Below are 16,814 nucleotides of genomic sequence, written 5' to 3' on the forward strand. Positions count from 1 at the left end.
TCATGTAGCAGAGGCTGAGGGGAAATGCCAGGAGGCGGGGACAGGGCGTGGGGCACCGCGGACAAAGCTGTGGGTGGGCATCGAGGCTAGCGGGAGCAAGGACCCTGGCTGGGGGGCGTACCTGGGTGCTGCAGGCCAGCAGCGGGATATGAGTCATCTCGTGGGCCAAGCAGAGGTTCCAGAAGGGGCAGGAGGAGCTAATGGGGCTCCTCAGCATAGGGGGCAGCCAGGACTGTGAGCCTTCATCCTACGCACGTGGGGCGCCCACGACACCTCCCTGCGGCATGCAGCAGGGGGCATGGTGATGTAGTACCCCAGTGTTGGCGCACCCCTCTGGGGTCCTGGCAGGGTTCAGCCCTGCAAGCGCCTCTAGGTGAGCGCTGGCTGCATCCCGCAGGGGCCCCGAGCCACCCAGGTCCCCTGTCCGCCCCCTGCTTAGAAAGGCGCCACGCGCCCTGTGAGTCCAGGCCGTTTATTGGGGGTCCTAGCGGTCAGGCCTGCATCACGGGCCGCGACTTCTCCGCCTGCAGCTTCACCCCGGAGCCCGCGAAGCCGGTGCCGCCCTGGGAAGACGGGGAGAGCAGAGGTGAAGGAGCTGAGCGCACTGACCCGGAAGGGTGGAGCGCCAGGTGGGGCGGGGCCTCAGGGAAAGGGCGGGGCCTCAGGAAGCGGCAGGGCGGGGCCTCAGGAAGCGGCGGGGTGGGCACGCACCCGTTGCAGCGTGATGATGTCGCGCTCCGTGAGCTGCTGCCCGCTCACAGGGTCCACCATGTCCTTTCTAATCAGCTTCTCCACGCACTCAAGCGTGACCACGGCGCCCCTGCCGGAAGGGGGAGGATGTGGTCCCGGACGGTCCTGCAGTGCGCCTCATCTCCCACCCTGTTCCTCCTCTCCCTCACTCTCCCCTCTCCCCCTCTGTTCCCCCTCTTCCACCCTGCTCCCCCGGGGCACCGTACTCACGAGGGCCGCAGCACGGCGCAAGGCGTGGCGTTGCTCAAGCTGTCACGGGTGACGGCGCACACGTAGCGCTCGCTGCGCGTGATGAGCCCCACGCGGTCCACCGAGTCGTCCAGCAGAGTGAAGCGCACGGGCGTCAGGTCGGACATGCGCAGCGGCTTCCCCGACATGGGGCAGGTCACGGTGCGGGACTGCAGGGAGGGGTGCGGGGGCGGGTCAGCAGGGCGCCATGGCCCTGAGCTGGCAGGGCACCGGAGGCGCGGTGCTCACCGGCTTCTCCAGCTTGGTAGCTTTGGCCTCGGGGGTCAGGGACGGGATCCAGAAGCTGGGCAGCGCCTTCTCCTTGTCCTTGTCCTTGTCCTTGCCTGGGGCCCCTGCGCTGGACCCCGCCTGAGCATCCTCTGAGGGGGAGAAGGGAGAGGTTCAGGTGCCCTGCCTGGGGGCGTGAGGTGCCCTGCCCGGGGTCCCACCCACTGACTCCCTGACACCTGGCCCAGTTTCTGTGGCGGCCTTGGACGTGAAGGGGTTGAGGGGCCGGCTCACGATGGACCCCTCCTTCTCCAGGAAGCCGCGCACTTGGTCCTGCGCGGCTGCACGCTGCAGCTGCTTCTGCTCCTCCCGCTTGGCACCTCGCTGCTTCTCGTAGGCCTGCAAGAGCCAGGGTGTGGAGCATAAGCCCCCACGAAGCAGGGTCATGATGGTGGCAGGTGGGGGGCAGGAAACTGGGGGTTCTGGAGGTAAACTGAGGCCCATTGGAGGGGCGCTCTGGAAAGGCAGCGGACAGTGGAGTCCCCTCCTGGTGGGCCAACCTTGTACTGGGGTTTCCTCCCTAGCAGCCGGGGCTTGGACCAGCGTGCCAGGGTGGAAGGTCCAACTCTGCCATCTCCGTGTCCAACAGCGACCCCTGCGGGCCACAGGGCTGTATTGTCCTCTGGAAATGGGGTTCCTGGGCCGCAAGCACTGTTGCTCTGAGTTCTGGGCACCTGCGCTTCCTTCAGAGGCACATGTAGAACTCTGGGCACCATGCCTGGCACTCGGCGGGTGCCGAGTGCATGCTGCCTGCTGGCCACACTGTACCCACAAGGGAACTGCGCCAACTTTATGGACAAAGGAACCACCAGGGGAGTGCACTTCTGTGTGGGATGGTGACTGCGCGTGGACTTGGCCAAAGCCTTGTTGAGGCAGGGACTTAAGAGTTTTTGCGTCCAAAATTTCTCTGCTAATGCCCCCTTTTCCAGAACTTCCTGCCCTCCCTCCTGTTACCAGCCCCTGCACTGCACAGCTGGTGGCCCAGACACCCCTCAGTCAGCCCCGCAGGGCCCACGTTATGAGCCCAAGCTGTATGGCGATTCTCAAGATGGTTGAGGAGACAGTAATGGCCACTTGGTAGAGCGGCCTCCCAAGCATGTGCCTGGTGAGCCCCAGGCATGCGGCTGACATGGGGGCCACTCCCTGGAAACAAACAGCTCACGCCAAATCTGACTCCCGGAAGCCAAGCCAAGGAACGGAGGTGCTGCAGACTGAACTAATGTGGGGCTCCACCCACTCACCTCTGGGGGCCTTACTCTGCATAAACACCTCAGGGAGCCCTACCTGGGTGCCTCTCCCACCTGCAATCTAAACTGTGTGCCTCCCCATGAGCCCATTTTACAGACAGTGAAACTGAGGGCCACTCAGACAGCAAGTCTCTGCCAAGGACCCAAGTTGGCAGTGAGAGGAACTGGGAGAGTGTTGCATAGCCCTGCGCGCAACTTCCACCACCACACACACCAAGACTCCCTGGATGGGCCAGAGCTGAAGGCCAGGGGAGCAGGAACAAAGTGGGAGGGCGGAGGGGGAGGAGGGACGTGGCGGCTCTGGGCACCTTGAGCTGCCGGGTGGGGAGGAGGGGGAGGAGGGAAGGGAGGAGGGGGAGGAGGGACACGGCTCTGGGTACCTTGAACTGCCGGGCGGGGAGGAGGAGAGGAGGGGGAGGAGGGCAGGGAGGAGGGGGAGGAGGGACACGGAGGCTCTGGGCACCTTGAGCTGCCAGGCAGGGAGGAGGGGGAGGAGGGCAGGGAGGAGGGGGAGGAGGGGAGGAGGGGGAGGAGGGCAGGGAGGAGGGGGAGGAGGGGAGGAGGGGGAGGAGGGTAGGGAGGAGGGGGAGGAGGGCAGGGAGGAGGGGGAGGAAGGGAGGAGGGGGAGGAGGGCAGGGAGGAGGGGGAGGAAGGGAGGAGGGGGAGGAGGGTAGGGAGGAGGGGGAGGAGGGGGAGGAGGGTAGGGAGGAGGGGGAGGAGGGCAGGGAGGAGGGGGAGGAAGGGAGGAGGGGGAGGAGGGTAGGGAGGAGGGGGAGGAGGGGGAGGAGGGGGAGGAGGGTAGGGAGGAGGGGGAGGAGGGGGAGGAGGGTAGGGAGGAGGGGGAGGAGGACAGGGAGGAGGGGGAGGAGGGTAGGGAGGAGGGGGAGGAAGGGAGGAGGGGGAGGAGGGCAGGGAGGAGGGGGAGGAAGGGAGGAGGGGGAGGAGGGTAGGGAGGAGGGGGAGGAGGGGGAGGAGGGGGAGGAGGGTAGGGAGGAGGGGGAGGAGGGGGAGGAGGGTAGGGAGGAGGGGGAGGAGGACAGGGAGGAGGGGGAGGAGGGTAGGGAGGAGGGGGAGGAGGGTAGGGAGGAGGGGGAGGAAGGGAGGAGGGGGAGGAGGGTAGGGAGGAGGGGGAGGAGGGGGAGGAGGGTAGGGAGGAGGGGGAGGAGGGGAGGAGGGGGAGGAGGGCAGGGAGGAGGGGGAGGAGGGTAGGGAGGAGGGGGAGGAAGGGAGGAGGGGGAGGAGGGGAGGGAGGAGGGGAGGAGGGGGAGGAGGGTAGGGAGGAGGGCCACGGCTCTGGGCACCTTGAGCTGCCGGGCGATTTCCCTCTTCTGGTGCAGGATGTACTCCAGGATGGCCTCGCGCTCATACAGGAAGCCGTCGGGGCTGCGAGACAAGGGTCAGGTGAGAGCAGTCTGGAATGTGCAGTCCCTTGGGCCCTAGGGTGTCAGCCTGAAGGGGTGGGAGACTTGGGTGACCCACCCCCCTCGGGGCGGACACAGAGGCTTGGCTGAGTGTCCCTGGCTGAGAGCAGTGGCTGTGTGCTGCTGTCACCTGTCACTGTGGGAACAACGAAGCAGCCATGCGACCTTCTCCAATATTCCCTCTTCCCACCTTGTATCCCATCCCAGAGGGGGCATGGGGTGTGGTGGGGGAGCTGTGCCAAGGGCTCCCCCAGATGAGCTGGTATTAGGGTCCTGCAGATGCTCCAAGTGTAACCGGTTTTTCCCCACACCCAGCAGGAGAGACGAGCAGCGTGCCCCTCACCCCCACCCCACGTGCAGCTCACGTGACGACAGGATCGTGGCAGGGCTGCAGGGAGAGGCAACAGCAGTCGAAGTCCTTCACCGCGTCCCGGCTCAGCCGGATGTTCTGAGTCCCATAGCCTGAAGCCGCTGGGGGGCAGAGGTGGGCACAGTGAGGGTGAGCTCAGCCACCTGCAGCTGGGGGCCTCAGGGTCCTGCTGCGGGGGGGGGGTACCCCACCACGACCACAAGCCCACAAGGTGGTCAATGCGAAGGGCGCTGCATTAGCACGCACTGTCCACAGGGGGTGCTGGCAGGCAAGGGTTGCCTGGGCACAGCAGGTGTGTGGGCGACAGCAGGTGAAGGGGGCTTGGCAGGGCACAGCACCTGTGTCTTTCTTCTTCTCATGGTAGGTGTAGACGGCCCCTGCGGTACAGTTCTTGCCGTGCCGAGTCATCTGGGGAAGGGGTGGAGGAAGATGGTTGCAAGACCCCAGGGGAAGCCCTCAGAGGCGCCTCGGTGGGCTGAGGGTGGGGAGCTCCCATGCCGCCTCCACTCTCCCCATCTCTGCACCTAAGTCCGCAGCAATGAACGCAAGCCGGGTCTCCCGGGCAGGTGTGGCAGGACCCATCTCTGCCAGCTCCCAGGAACCGTCTGCAGGAGGGTCCAGAGCTGCGAGCCAAACCCACCCAAACTTGGGTGTGGGGTGTGGGCAGCTTGCCAGGCCGACCATCCACCTCGGGAGCTCATCTGGAGGGAGACAAGCCCGAGGCCCCCTGGCTGGGTGGTCTTCACCATGACTCCTCGGCCAGCTCACAGCAACCCTTCTGCCCTTCTGATCCAGGAGAAGGATCTGGAGTAAGATGCTGAGTGCACCTCTGTCCATCTCCAACTTACCTGGTAAAAATTTCCTTGAGCTTAAAAAAAAAAAAAAAGGCCCCTGAGCTTACACAACTCCGAAGAATACAATTGCCATCACACCTGACATTTAAACAGTACCAGATGCCTTGTCTTTTGTGAGGCAGCTGATGGGCTCTGCCTAACTGGGCTCTGCCGTCACCCATCTGAAAAACCAAAGTTTTACTTTATTAACACAAGGAAGTGAGGAAACCTCTCCTGTCTTCCCCTTTGAACTTGTATCTGTTCCACTTCCCTCACATCCACCCATTTCTTTAATCTTTTTGTTTGGTTTTGTTTTTGTAGTCAAAAAATATTGTAGCGATCACTTTTGTATTTTTCTGCAGGAAAAAAAAATAGGACTAGGAAATCATTTTTTTTTTTTTTTTTAATTCTCTGGGCTGGCCCAGGCCCAGCGCAGTAGCCTAGTGGCTAGAGTTCTTGCCTTGCACACACCAGGATTCCATATGGGCACTGGTTCGTGTTCCGGTGGCTCCACTTCCCATCCAGCTCCCTGCTTGTGGCCTGGGAAAGCCCAAGGCCACAAGGACCCTGTGGCCACAAGGCCACAAGGACGGCCCAAGGCCTTGGGACCCTGCACCCGTGTGGGAGACCTGGAAGAAGTTCCTGGCTCCTGGCTTCAGATTGGCTCAGCTCTGGGTTGCAGCCACTTGGGGAGTGAATCATCAATTGGATCCTCTCTGTATATCTGACTTGCCAATAAAAATAAATAAATCTTAAAAAAAAATTCTCCGAGACTGCATTGTAGGGGGTTAAGCTATTACCTATTCCCCTAGCATCCTACACAGCAGCACCAGCTCAAATCCCAGCTGTTCTGCTTCTAATCCAACTTCCTGCTAAGGCACCTGGGAAGCAGAGGCTGACGGCTCAAGCACTGGGACCCTTGCTATTGTGGGAGAGACCCCGATAGAGTACCTGACTCTGGCTGTTGGGGGCCTTTGGGGAACACGAGCTGGCAATCGGAAGATCACCTCTGTAACTGCCTTTCAAGCAAACAATCCTGAGGCTCTGAGGGTGAAATATTCTTCCAGATCAGCCACTGCCATTCCCACTCACAAGCGCCAGGGGTGTTTTACGGACAGTGCGAGGTGTGACATCCAGCAGGAAGCACAGCCGTTTGGCAGCACCAGCACAGCAAACCGCATGTCGAGGCTGCAGATCAGGACTTCTCCAGCAGACCGCACGCACACACGCACACGCACGCCGTCCGGGCAGGGTGAGGTGGGTCACAGAGCTAACGAGCCCCATCTCGACGGGCAAGCCTGGTGCCACGGCCTCGGGAGCCCCTGGCAGTGTACGTGCCAGCCCGGGGCTCAGGTTCTTTCCTCCGGGCACTCCTCCCTGTATTTGCCACAAAACACCCCCCAGGGTGTTGCGCCCTGTGTAATGGAAGCTTCACTCTGGAGGCTTCTTGACGACCTGAAACTTGGACTCAGCCACCTGAGGAAGCACCCAGCAGGGTCAGAGACGGAGCCACCGCCACGCCTGTGGCATGCTGCAGCAAAGAGCAAACCTGGGACGCGTTCTGCGGCCAGGAGCGCCAGCGCAAGCCCAGCTGCTCCCTTCTCCCCAAGCTCCCTGCTGAGGTGCCCAGGACAGCAGCAGGGGACGGCCCAAGGGCCTGGGCCCCTGCCCGGTGTATGCCCGGCTCCTGGCCTGGCCTGACCCAACCCTGGCTGTTACAGCCATTTGGACAATGAATCAGTGGATGGGAGATCACTCTTCTTCTGTGCCTTTCAAATAAGTAATTTTTTTTTTTAAAGACTGAACAAAGGAAAGGTGTGGGGTACCGCATAGCCCAGCACACAGGGGCTCTTACACCAAACTTCAGCCACAGCCTCTGCGCTGTGGTGCTCTCTCGCCCCCTCCTGGCGTCTTCTGGGAACTGCTTTGGTTTGCCGTTGTCACCAGCTCCATAAGCCACCAACCCAATGGGGGACCCCGCACCTTCCTAGCAACCCTACCAAGACCCCACCTGCCCCTTCCCTGCCCCTGTAACCCCGAGGCCGCTGCCAGACAGAGCCTTGGCCCCACGAGGCCTTCCCTCCACTGCCCCACCCCAAGGCTTTCAGAATAAGTGCCCCCACCTGCTGCTCCCCTCATAGGTCTCCTGCTGGCCCCGGTGCCCCCACTACCGCTCCTGAAGGTCATGCCGACCTCGTGGGCACATGTCCTGCTCTATTCTTAGTCATCAACGGCCATGTGATCCTCTGCGGTATGTGGCCTGGGTGCCTCTGTGTGCCCAGAGATGCTGGGTGGGGGCCCTGCTGCCAAGAGTGGACACCGGACTCTGTGGAAGGGGAGGAGGGCTCCTCACCTCTCAAAAACAATGTAAGGGCCCGGTGCCATAGCGTAGTGGTTAAAGTCATCACCTTGCACGTGCTGGGATCTCACATGAGCGCCAGTTCTAATCCCAGCGGCTCTGCTTCCCATCCAACTCCCCACATGTGGCCTGGGAAAGAAATAGAGGACGGCCCAAAGCCTTGGGACCCTGTATCCACGTGGGAGACCCAGAAGAGCTCCTGGCTCCTGGCTTCGGACTGGCTCAGCTCTGGCCTTTGCGGTCGCTTGGGGAATGAACCATCGGACAGAAGATGTTCCTTTCTGTCTCTCCTCCTCTCTCTATATCCGCCTTTCCAATAAAAATAAATAAATCTTTAAAACAAACAAAGACAATGTAAGAATCCTCAAAAAAGTTTCCCAATAGCTTATTCAAGCATCAGTGTTTAAATAAATTAAAATGAAAGAAAATCAGAAATGTGGTCACATGGCCCAGTATCATGGTGCCTCGGGCACAGTGCTGAGATGGAACAATTTGGCAACCTGCGCGCGCACACTAGCAGCCCGGGGGCCCTTCCCAGGGCCGACCGGCCCGCAGCCGGATCCACCACCGTCCACCACCCGCCTCTCCATGCTGGGTTTGCTTCGGTGTTACCTGGCTGGTCCCCAGCCTCCCAGGGCAGGGGTGGGGGGTCTCAGGTCTCTAGAGAAGCAGGCTCTCTCCCTAGAACCACAGGGCCCAGAGGCCTCTGGCAGACACCCATAGGTTAGTGGTTAACTATACCCCAACAGACCCTGAATGAGACCAGCAGCCGGTCAACTACATGCTATTGGAATTCTGATGTGTCAACAGGCACTGATACATTCTTACATTCTAACTCCAACATCCCAGCACTGCCAGTGCTTGCTACAAACTGACAGGAGTTCAAGGTTACATACTAGCAACTTGGAGTGCTGGACCCAAGCCTGGGAGCAGCGGCCTGGGGCACTGTGCTGTACTCTTCCTGGGCAGAAGGCCAGCCTCCGCCTCCTCCTCCTCCCCACGAGCAGCTGACCGCCAGGGCTTGGCTCTGCTCGCACCTGGCCCTGTCCTGGCTGCCCTTCTCCAGCCCAGGGACCCTGGAAGATGAGGCCTGGGTTCGGACCCAAGCCTGGATCCCAGCACTGCCTGGTGCCTGAGGGGATCAGCAGGGCCAAGAAAGACAAGTGTGCCATCAGGGTCTGCGTCACGGGCGAAGCCAGGCCGTCAGGACACAAGCACAGGGAACAACGTTCTCACTTGTGCAGACACGTCCCGTCCACGTGACAGCCTGGCCCATTTTCTCCCCTTCTCACACATGGGAGAGCGGGGAGCCGCTTGGTGCTGGTTCCTCCTTGGCCTGTTCTTTACAACAGCCAATCTAGGCGAGCGTCTCCAAAGGGAACTGGAGGGTGAGTGCAGTGGCACAGTGCATTAAGCCTCTATCTAGGAAGCCAGCATCCCATATGGGCATCATTTGGGGTTCTAGCTGCTCCAATTCTTGTCCAGCTCCCAGCTGATGCGCCTGGGAAAACGGAGGAAGATGGCCCCAGCGCTTGGACACCACCACTAACGTGGGTGGGAGGAGCTCTGGGCTCCCAGCTCCAACCAGACCCAGCCCTGGCCGTGGTAGCCATCTGGGGAATGAACCAGCAAATGGAAGATCCGTCTCTCTCCCTCCCTGTAAATGTGCCTTTCAAATAAATACAAAAGACATATTTTTGGCCCCAGCACAATGGCCTCGTGGCTAAATCCTTATCTTGCAAATACCAGGATCTCATATGGGCACTGGTTCATGTCCAGTCTATTCCAGCTCCCTGCTTGTGGCCTGGGAAAGCAGTAGAGGACGGCCCAAAGCCTTGGGACCCTGCATCTGCATGGGAGACCCGGAAGAGGCTCCTGGCTTCGGATCGGTGCAGCTCTGGCTGTTGCGGCTGCTTGGGGAGTGAATCAGTGTACAGGAGGCCTGTCTCTCTCTCTCTCTCTGAATCTGCCTTTCCAATAAAAATAGATATGTAAATAATAACAAGCGTTTAGGGCACGGGAGGATGAATGCCTGGATGCGAGGGTGCCATTTCGCAACCCTAATGGACATGCTGAGCCCAGCTCTGGTGGGGGACGCCCTGGTGGGGGGCACTGACTGTCCACTAAGCCCGCTGCTGAGAACAACAGCAGCTCCCCCTGTCTGGCGTGCTGGGCTGAAGTGCCAGGGAGGGATGGTTTGTCCTTTTTCAGGATTCTGGAGCTGTGAGCCTGGCACAGCGGGTGGTGTTCACTACCACCTTCTCACTATTTCCTTTTTTTATGTAATTTAAGATTTATTTATTTTTATTACAAAGTCAGATATACAGAGAGGAGGAGAGACAGAGAGGAACATCTTCCGTCCGATAATTCAGTCCCCAAGTGAGCCGCAAAGGCCGGTGCTGCGCCGATCCGAAGCCGGGAACCAGGAACCTCTTCTGGGTCTCCCACGCGGGTGCAGGGTCCCAAAGCTTTAGGCCGTCCTCGACGGCCTCTTCCGCTGCCTGTTCCCACTCCCTGCTCAAGTGCGCCCTGGGAGGAGGCCTGTGGCCTCAAGGGCTCGGGTCCTTGCCACGACGGCAGGGACCTGGATCGAATTCCTGGCTCCTGGCTTCAGCCCTGGTCCAGTTCTAGCTATGGTTCTTGCCTAACACCAGCCAGATACTGTGGGCATTTAGTGTGTGAGACAGCAAATGGTATATGCTCGCTCTCTGTCTCTCTCTCTCTCTCTCACACACACACACACATACTTTCTCTGTAAAATCGGTAGCTCTCAAGTAAAATTAATAAATTACACATAGGAAAAAAAGGGTCAAGTAGAGAGGGAACTCTCCTATCATCAGAAAGATTTCAAGTGGCTGGCATGTGACTGTGCCGTTAAGCCCCCATCTCAGACGCCCAGCTCCATGTTAGTAAGCCCTAGAAAGAAGCCCCAGTTAGAGTAACTGCCTGGGCCCCGTCACCGACGAGCATCACACCGGATGGAGCTCTGCCTGGCCCAGCCCTAGCTGTTGTTGGTTTGGGGAGAAATGTGCTAGGCAATGGAGCACCTTGCTCTGCATTTTAAGTAAAATTAAAACTTGAAAATGTTAGAAAACAGAGAAAGTTTTCTCGAGGAAAAAGGCATTTGGTCCACAAGGTAATGCCTGAGTTCCACTAACACACAGCTTGGGTTCAAAGCCCAGCTCGGCTTCCAGGCAGACAGCTGATGGGAGCCCTCTGCCTGCCCCTTTGCTTCCGAAAGAAATAAAAAAAAATAAATAAATAAAATAGAAGCATTCTTAAGACCCTGGGTTTGAATACGGATGAAGTCCTGGATAATATGCCAGGCAACAGGAACTGTAACGAAGTGGAGCAGCCAGGACTCAAACCTGCGCCCAGACGGGTGGTCAGAGACTCCACTACATCACAGCACAGAGATGCCCTGCATTTTCACAGCATCTTCTTCCAGCATCCCGACGATCAGATCCCAGGCAAAAAGTCAACGGCTTCCCAAACCCCAGCGGAAACGGGTCCAGAAAGGCACAGGCCACCTGCTGCCAAGGAGGTTTCTCTCCGGAGCCCCTCAAGAGGTCCAGTGCCTCCTCTCACCCAGTGACCCTGGACAGGCCGAGCACCCACCATGGAGCCCCCACTGCAGAACCCCATTGCCTGCCCCCAACCCCAAGATAGCCTGAGCCCCCACTACCTGCACCCCGACAGCTGAGCACCCACCACGTAGATCCCACTCCTTGTACCTAGACGGCCCAAGCACCCACTGCAGAACCCCCACTCCTTGCACCTCATCCCGAGACAGCCCGAGAACCCACCGCGGAACACCCACCGCTCACCCCAACAGCAGAGCATTCACCATGGAACCCCACTGCCAGTACCCCGACAGCCCGAGCCCCCACTGCCTGCACCCTGACAGTCAAGCACTCACTGTGGAGCTCCCACTCCCTGCACTTTGATGGCCCGAGCACCCACTGCAGAACCCCCACTGCCTGCCTCCCACCTCCCGACAGCCCCCACTCCCTGCACCCCAAGTCCCCACTCCTTGCACCCCGATTGCTGAGCACTCACCATGGAACTCCGCTGTCTGCACCCCAACAGCCCGAGCACCCACCGCTGAACCCCCACTCCCTGCACCCCAACAGCCTGAGTACCCACCGTGGAACCCCCACTCCCTGCACCCTGACAGCCTGAGCGTCCACCACAGAATCCCCACTGCTTGCTCATCACAGCCTGAAAGCCTAAGCACTCACCATGGAACTCCCACTCCCTGCACCCCAACACCGGAGCACCCACCGCTGAAACCCCACCCTGCACCCCTATTGCAGAGCATCCACTGCGGAGCCCCCACTCCCTCTACCCCAACACCAGAGCACCCACCGCTGAAACCCCACCCTGCACCCCTATTGCAGAGCACCCACTCCCTCTACCCCAACAGTTGTGCACCCACCGCTGAACTCCCTCCCCCACACCCCGAAAGCCTGAGCACCCACCATGGAACCCCCACTCCCTGCACCCCAACAGCGGAGCACCCACCACGGAGTCCCCACTTCCTGCACCTCACTGACGGAGCATCCACTGCAGAACCCCCACTGCCTGCCCCCGACACCCCGAAAGCCTGAGCACCCACCGTGGAACCCCCACTCCCTGCACCCCGACAGCCTGAGCATTCACTGCGGAACCCCCACCCCCCTCTACCCCGAGGGGGTACTGACCGAGGGGGCGGCTACTCTCTGGAATGCTGGGAGTTGTAGTTTCCGCTCCTTATCACCACGGCCTTCTGGAAAGCTTTCTTAATGACTGACTGAGCGTCGGAGACTGCAGCCTTGTTCCCGTTTCCCTCAGGACCTGAGGCCGCTGGCCCGCGACGAGCAGGTCCCGGCCACACCAAGCTCCCAGCCCTCCCCGCCGGCCCTCACCTCTCCGACGATTCCTCCAGTCCGCGTCGCTCTTCCAACTGCGTCTTGACACCGGAAAAGAGCGCTGTTTTCCGATCTGGGCAGAAATCACTTCCGCCCGGCTAGAAGCGACCGGATGTAGAGCTGCCCCTAGTTTTCAGGCGCTTCGTTTGGCTAGGTAAGTTTTTCCTCTGTCTTTTCTCCTCCCTCCGGAAACGTGAGTCAGCAGCTCGAACGTTCCGGTGTAGCACAAATGGGCATCTTAGAGCGAACGTTCAGGATGCAGTGGTTGGCATCAAGCAGGGTGGACGAGTTCCTATTGGATGCTCAGGCTTTGGAGTCTCCCCGCTCGAGTTTAAGCACTAACTGCTTCCCCCAAGGGTTGCAATGCCTACTTCCTCAAATATAACTTTCGTTGTCCTTGCTGTCTCCTAAGACAATTGAGAAGGGATAACTCACTTTATGCAGAAACCCTATCAAAGTTATTGAGCTACCCTGGGGAGACGGGATTTATTGCCACAGCCCCACCCAGCCACCCCGAGGGCGGGGGCTTTCCGTTCCCGCCCGTTTCTAGTCCCTAGATATCTAGAGGTTTTCTTTGTCCTATCTGGACAAAGATAGGAGAGATGGACGGACCCCAGGTCGGAGTAGGGGCAGGAGGGGGGGGTCAGTGTAGATCCAAGCCTACCCCCAGAGTGCTCCTTTGATGTTTGGAAACTCGACTCCTCACGGTGGCTGTCATCCTTAAATCGGTCACCCTAAGGTCCCTTTAAATACTTTGTCCCTTACCTGCTTACCTCAGTCCCGCCCAGGACAGGTAGTCACTGGCCCCGCCCCTTTGCCAGAAACCGGGATCGCTGGGGCAGGTGGCTGGGAGTGGAGTCCCCCACCTCCTCTCCCCCCCTTGCCCATCTCCCCTTCACAGCTGGCCACAGCTGGCCACAGCTGGCTGGGGAGGGGCTCTGGTGAAAGAGGAGAGGGCGTTGCTCCGGGGGACTCTGGGCAGGTAAGTGTGTTCCAGGAGGCACATCCTGGTATGGGGACCCTCAAATCCTCCTGGCTTCTCTGCACACCCTGTAACCCCTAATCCAGAAATGTAGGGACCAAAGGCCCAGAGCCCAGCCCCTCTCTAAGGCCCTCAGTATGCCTCGTGCCTGCCTTTGGTGTAATCTTTGATCTCTATGGGTGGATGTGGCAATGAGCAGAGATGTCAGCGGGAACTGGGAAGGAATGTCCATGAATCACCCAAGAGCCATGGGTCCGAGGGCCACCCGGGGACTGCAAGCTCAGGGCGGGAGGGTACCAGTCGTTCTCCCCCTGCCCGGCCAGGCACCCTCACTGTCTTCACAACCTGACTCTGAGCATGACTTGGTCTCCTCATTTTTAGAACAACATCCTAACAGCAGACACAGCTTCCACGGGTCCACTAAAGATGCCAGGCCACCCCTCCCTGCTGTTGCTGTATGTGGGCTTGGCCTCCTGCCTGGATCCTTCAGCCAGGACGCAGCAAGGCCCAGGTGAGTATCCGGGGACCCGGACCAGGAGCTGCCCTGCCCTGCCCTGCCCTTGGCCTCCAGTCTTTCCCCCTGCCTCCCCCAAGCTTTCTCCAATCCCACCCTCAAATCTCAAGCTTTAGAAAACCCTCAATTTTGTTTGTTTCCTGTCACTCATATCTTCGGATCCAGAAGTGTTCCTGGGCCCTCCAGAAGCCCGGAGTTTCCTGGGCGGCCGTAGGCGGGTGCCGAGAGCCAATCGCTGGGATCTGGAACTGTTCACACCAGGGAACTTGGAGCGGGAGTGCTACGAGGAGCAGTGCTCCTGGGAGGAGGCCAGGGAGTGCTTTGAGGATGACACTCTGACGGTGAGGACAAGGATGGAATGAGGAAGATGTGACCCTCATCCTCCTCTGCCCCCTACCCTGGGAAATCAGCCAGGGCTGCCCTCGTGGGAGTGTATTTGTGTGACTCTAACACCGATTCTTCCACCCTGTACCACCTCCAGAAGCAGTTCTGGGAGAGTTACCCCTACAATGGCAAAGGAGGTGAGTGGGGCCTGGTTTGACCCTTCCCATGGAGGTCAATCCAATGTCTGCTGCCCCCATCCCAACGCTTTACTCTAGCCCTCTCCATTGAGACCAGAGCTGGTGTGGCGGGAGGCATTTGCTGGGGTAACTGACAACCACCAGGGCAACTGGGAGTGGGGGGTGAGTTCTGAGGGACAGCCCACCTGAGCCCTTCTTTGAAGCTCACAGCTTCCCCACCCCTTTGGCAGCTTGGTTGCTAGCTGGGCTGCTCCCTAGCAATAGAGCCAGGGGAAGAAGTCTGGCTACCCTCGCCTTGCCCAGTGTGCCCACCCTCTAACTACTCTGAGTGGCCGGAGTTCTGAGGCCCCACTGGACTGCAGCCTGGTTGCTAAGGGGGGCTGCTCCTTAGCAACGGGGTCTGGCCAGGCCAGACAAGAGGAAACCCGAAGCCAAGTACACTACCTGGCCCAGGTCCCCTCCCCCACAGCCCTATCCAGCCTCCTGCCTGGTTGCTAAGGAGACCTGCTCCTTAGCAACCACACCTAGTTGGGGCACCCAAGGCCTGCTGCCCACTGAAGGTCCTTTCAGATGTCCCCCCAACACACACTGGTGGCCTGGTTGCTAGGGGCAGATGTTCCCTAGCAACAGGCCCTACCAGGTTGGGGGCTGAACCGTCCTGTATGAGGTGCCTTTGCTGTCGGCCCCCAGCAGAGTTCATAGGAAACCTGCCTGGGGGTGATGGGTAGCAAGGCTCAGCCCCTCCCTTATCCCAGCATTGGAGGCTTTTTCCAAGGGGGCCTAAAGAAAGCCCCCCCCCCGCTACTGTCACCCTGTGTCCCAACCCCCCTGGGACGGGAGGCCATGAGCTGCTGGTCCAGCTGTGCCTGTGAGCATCAGACCCCCGTGGGTTCCAGGCACGCTGAATTTTTGCATTGTGTTCAGTGCAACTTTGCCAGCTTTCTGGTGAATTCAGAGGGAGGAAGGGGCTGCAGTGCAGACGAGGCAGCGGGGGTCTGCCCAGTGTAGGAGTTCCCCTCCCCCACCCTGTGTCCTCTCCCACCCCTCAGTGCTGGGGTGGGGGCTCCATCTCCCCTCTGAGCTGTGTGATGTGTCACAGCCTGCTGGGTGCAAGTTCCAGCATTTCTCAGAGCAGGTGAGGAGTTGGGTAGAGGGGGTCTACTCCCTCGCAGGGGCGGGGGGTCCCAGGGTTGAAAGTGGCTCCTCTCTCTCAGGCAGCAGGAGACAAGGCTGCTGGGTTGCTGGGTTGAGTGACAGTCCCCAAGGCGGTGGCTCTTTCTCCTCTCGCCCCTTTCCCCACACCCAGGGCGCAGACACATCGATGTGGCTGGCCTGGCTGTGGGTCTCACCTGCGGCATCCTGTTCATTGTGCTGACCGGCCTGGGAGCCTTCTGGTACCTGCACTACCATCGGAGCCGAAGCCAACAGTCCTGCCCCCAAGAGTAAGGGGACTTCAAGGACAAGGGGACGGGGGGGGGACCAATGCCTCCTGCGTCCTGGACGGTCTCCCCTGACCACCTGACAAAGGCACCTGCTGGTGGGCTGGTTGCTGGGGCAGGTAGCTCTGTGGTCCAGGCCTGGTGAAGACAAGGGGGCGAGGGGGGAGGGAGAGGGGTAGGGGTGGCCTAGGGAAGGCAGGCAGGTGTGTCCAGGTGCTGGTGGGGAGTGGGTCTGAACTTGCTGGGGTCTGTTTGTCCAGACCCTTAGCTCACAGCTCTTAGCAGCAGCCCGGTACCACCTTGTGTGGGGGTGTTTCTGGGATGAAGAGATGTGGGGCATTTGGAAGCAGCCTGTTCAGCTAGTCCCACGGGGTTTCCCATGCGGACTGCATCCCTCCCGTCCCCAGAGCCGGGCTCACGAGCCCTCTCACTACTCTGAGCCACCTGGACACACCAACGACGTCCCCGCCTCCACTCCCACCCCCGGGGCTCCCCACCTATGAGCAGGCCCTGGCGGCCTCAGGGGTACATGACGCACCTCCGCCCCCTTACACCAGGTAATGGGCGGAGCTTCTGGGGGAGAGGCGGGCGCTCTGAGTCGGGGTGGGGCTTGGGAGTTGGGGCTCGCAGCGCGGGGGCGGGGCCCTGCACCACTGTCTGGAGGGGCGGGACCCAGCGTTGCAATGGGAGCCTGATTATGGGGCGGGGCTCCTGCTCTGAGTGCTTGGGATTGGCTGAGACGCCTGGGGCGGGTTGCAGTGGTCGTGGGTGAGGGGCGTTGGGGCGGGGAGGGAGGGGGACACAAACGGCCGGATCTGTGGGTCCCCACTGTGCCCCTCCTCTCGCAGCCTAAGGAGGCCTCACTGAAGAGCGGCTGGATCCTCGGCTTCTCCAACTGTGCCCACTGAATTCCGGAAGCCCACCCCACCCCCACCGTGGGCCTCCTGGACGC

General features: G+C 60.2%; 2 protein-coding genes across 2 annotated transcripts; one reads left to right on the forward strand and one right to left on the reverse strand.

Moving 5' to 3' along the window:
- Positions 1-456: 456 nt before the first annotated feature.
- On the reverse strand, positions 457-12,530 carry NOSIP (nitric oxide synthase interacting protein). Its single transcript, XM_004596981.2, has 9 exons — positions 12,404-12,530; positions 4,643-4,712; positions 4,300-4,405; positions 3,815-3,896; positions 1,446-1,605; positions 1,228-1,358; positions 961-1,148; positions 712-820; positions 457-563 (listed from the first exon to the last, which is right to left on the reverse strand). The coding sequence occupies exons 2-9, from the start codon at positions 4,710-4,712 to the stop codon at positions 492-494; spliced, it is 918 nt and encodes a 305-aa protein (XP_004597038.2). The 5' UTR covers positions 12,404-12,530; the 3' UTR covers positions 457-491.
- Positions 12,429-16,767, forward strand: PRRG2 (proline rich and Gla domain 2). Its single transcript, XM_058674548.1, has 7 exons — positions 12,429-12,560; positions 13,770-13,899; positions 14,068-14,243; positions 14,384-14,423; positions 15,730-15,865; positions 16,270-16,419; positions 16,711-16,767. The coding sequence occupies exons 2-7, from the start codon at positions 13,815-13,817 to the stop codon at positions 16,727-16,729; spliced, it is 606 nt and encodes a 201-aa protein (XP_058530531.1). The 5' UTR covers positions 12,429-12,560; positions 13,770-13,814; the 3' UTR covers positions 16,730-16,767.
- Positions 16,768-16,814: the final 47 nt, after the last annotated feature.

Source organism: Ochotona princeps, chromosome 16, assembly GCF_030435755.1.
Source record: "Ochotona princeps isolate mOchPri1 chromosome 16, mOchPri1.hap1, whole genome shotgun sequence".
In the NCBI taxonomy this organism is placed as follows: domain Eukaryota; kingdom Metazoa; phylum Chordata; class Mammalia; order Lagomorpha; family Ochotonidae; genus Ochotona; species Ochotona princeps.